Here is a 2,590-nt window from a genome sequence, read left to right as displayed (position 1 = left end):
ATCTAGCATCAGACATAATATTTTGATAAGCAATATTTATTAAAAAAAATATAAGTTAAGCATTGCAACAAGCTACCTTCAATGAATTGCCCCCTATCAGAAAGAATATTATTAGAACTATATATCTAAAGCTAATGAGGAGGTAAAGAAGAAGGAAGAGGAAGAGAAGGAGGAGAAAAGAAATAAAGTATTAATTGCGATGCTGACTTTTTAGTTAAATATACTTTCGTATAAAGTGGCAAGATAATATTTACAAATTTACAACTGAAAGGAAATCTTTATATACAAGTCATCTTGCTTTTGAACTTTTGGGACTTCCTTCCTCCTGTGTAATAGGCCCTCCCCGTAGAACTCATCTAGACTAGATTTTCAGTTCATAGCACATGATAGATGAGCCTGGAATTAGAGGGCCCTGGCGTTGCAGGCTGTGAATCCATGCTGGCAACTGGGGAGAGAGAGGCCGGGTCCTGGAGAGGCAATCCAGGTTGCTCTGAGTTGGTGATTCGATCCACTATGCTGGATAAACAATCCAAGCTGGATAAGGAGCTTTTATCTGTGGTGTAGACTAAGAATACAAGGAGAAAACCATTAAAAAAAAAAAAAAAACCAATCCCAAATAGAGAGACTTGCTTATGTGGCCCCTTAAACCATAGGTCAGCACCTTTGACACCCAGAGTTCAGGTGGTCACTGAAAGCCTGATGTAGAAATTTGCAACAAATATCTAGCAATTCATGGGGGTGAACACAGGGCGTGGAGAAGCCCCCTAGTAAAATCTCAAGCAAATGTGCATATGTGTGCAGCCGTTAGGGGGATTTTGAACGAAAGATGTATGTATATTTTGCGGCACCAAAACCTCCCCATAACAACCCTCCCTTCCATTCCCTTCCCCAATACAGCCCGGAAAATCAAGCACTCCTTTGACAGGCTGAATCGTGAAGTTAAACTGATTTTTAAACTACTCTGAAGTCATCAATTCTTACCATTTGGTACATCAGGGCAGTAGATGCTGTCAAAATTGCTGCTCTTTCTGGACCAGACAGGACTGTTACATTCAGGCTACAACACAAGACACAAAGGAAGTTCGTTTTCAGGTCTTGGCAAAAGATGCTTTGACCTCCGGTGAGGCTGTGCTTGACCACTAGCTCTGTACATTGACCACTCTCAATCACCTTCATTGCCTCCATTTAGGAAGGGTTGGCCCTCACCAAATTGTAAGGGCACCGAGGTCAATCTCTGTGCTTGAAGAAGAGGAGAGCAGCGCAAAGGGAAGAGGGCGGGGGTGGAATTCAGCAGCAATGTGCGTTGGGTTAACCATGCAAAATGGATTGGAGTAGAAGGAAGCCACACTAATTCAGGGAGAGAATACTTTCCCAGGGCAAAAACACATTAAAATCTGGCAGCGTTGGAGCAAACGCCCTCTGAAAAGAACGCATCAACATCTCTCTCCAGCCAGGCCTCAGCAGAGCAGGGACGGGGCCATGTGGAGAAAACATGTTATTGATCAGTTGCAGCCACCTGTGTCACATGACGACCCTCCCCTACAAGGTTCACCTGAAACCTGGGAGGAAGTCAAACTAAACTGTTCACCAGCTGTTCCCTGGCATCTTTCTAATGTGCCACTTCTCTTCTAGCCCCCCCCCCCCACTATCCACCAATAACCACTATTTGGTTGCCACACCTGGTTTAAAGGAGATGTAAGAATTTTTGGGAAAGATCGGGGTGACCAGGGCTCTTACCATGCCGTCGGAGCAATTGGAGGTGGGGCTGGTGGGCTCGGAGCAGCTCTGTCCCGGTAGGTTGTAGTAGTTCTCCACCTGCTCCCTCAGCAGCTCCTGCAGGCTCTCGATGTAGCGGATGGCGTTCCTGAGGATCTCCACCTTGGGCAGCCTCTGGTTGGGGTTGGTCGTGGTGCACCTCTTGAGCGTCTCAAAAGCCTGGTTGACCTTCTTCAGGCGTCTCCTCTCGCGCATGGTGGCCGCCTTCCGCCGATCCATGGTGGTAGACTTTCTCTTGCATGCTTTGCAAGCCCACATGAGACAGTGGCCAGCCTGGTGGTGGCCTGTAGGTGCTCGCACATGCTCGTCCTCGTCTGAGCCTTGCAGCTCTGGTTTGTGCGCCCTGAAGGCAGCCTCTCTCGGCTCAAACTCATCCCTGAACTCGCCCTCCGGGGACGGGATGCAGGTGCCGTCATAGAAGTACTCAGAAGGCGAGAACTGGCAGCCGTCCATCATTTCCATCCTTCGCGGTGAAGCAAGTGGCGCACCTGGACCGCAGCGCGAGATAAGGGGAGAGACGGGAGCCTAGCGCCGCTTCGGGCCCACAAATCCCGGGCGGAGCTCCCTGGTCGGTTTCTCCGGTAATTAACAAGGGCAAACGCCTGGCGGCCCCGGGTCGGATGTGCTGGGGTTGGGGCTCTTTATATATTCTTGGGGGAGGGAGGCCGGCCCCAGTGGCCAGGCACTATTAGCATATCCCACCACAACCCCCGCAGGGGCTGTCTGGGCAAACCTCCGCCTTTCCTCTAGAGACAATTTGCTGTTTACAGCTCCTTTTGACGCTAATGGTTTTACTGCATTTCTGCTGGGGCGG

General features: G+C 49.3%; 1 protein-coding gene across 1 annotated transcript; it reads right to left on the bottom strand.

Moving 5' to 3' along the window:
• Positions 1-201: 201 nt before the first annotated feature.
• MYF5 (myogenic factor 5) lies at positions 202-2,238 on the bottom strand. The gene is made up of 3 exons (XM_008710343.1): positions 1,738-2,238; positions 982-1,057; positions 202-565 (listed from the first exon to the last, which is right to left on the bottom strand). The coding sequence occupies exons 1-3, from the start codon at positions 2,236-2,238 to the stop codon at positions 375-377; spliced, it is 768 nt and encodes a 255-aa protein (XP_008708565.1). The 3' UTR covers positions 202-374.
• Positions 2,239-2,590: the final 352 nt, after the last annotated feature.

The sequence above is a fragment of the Ursus maritimus genome, unplaced genomic scaffold (assembly GCF_017311325.1).
Source record: "Ursus maritimus isolate PB19 unplaced genomic scaffold, ASM1731132v1 scaffold_21, whole genome shotgun sequence".
Taxonomy (NCBI): Eukaryota; Metazoa; Chordata; class Mammalia; order Carnivora; family Ursidae; genus Ursus; species Ursus maritimus.
The sequence above is the reverse complement of the archived record's forward strand: the minus strand, read 5'-3'. Positions and strand labels throughout refer to the sequence as shown.

Excerpts from the sequence above, each read along its gene's own strand:
- MYF5 (XM_008710343.1), bottom strand. The coding sequence starts at position 2,238 with ATGGAAATGATGGACGGCTGCCAGTTCTCGCCTTCTGAGTACTTCTAT. Across the intron at positions 1,058-1,737 it reads CCAATTGCTCCGACGGCATG|CCTGAATGTAACAGTCCTGT; the intron begins GTAAGAGCCCTG and ends CTTGTGTTGTAG. Across the intron at positions 566-981 it reads CTGCCCTGATGTACCAAATG|TCTACACCACAGATAAAAGC; the intron begins GTAAGAATTGAT and ends TTGTATTCTTAG.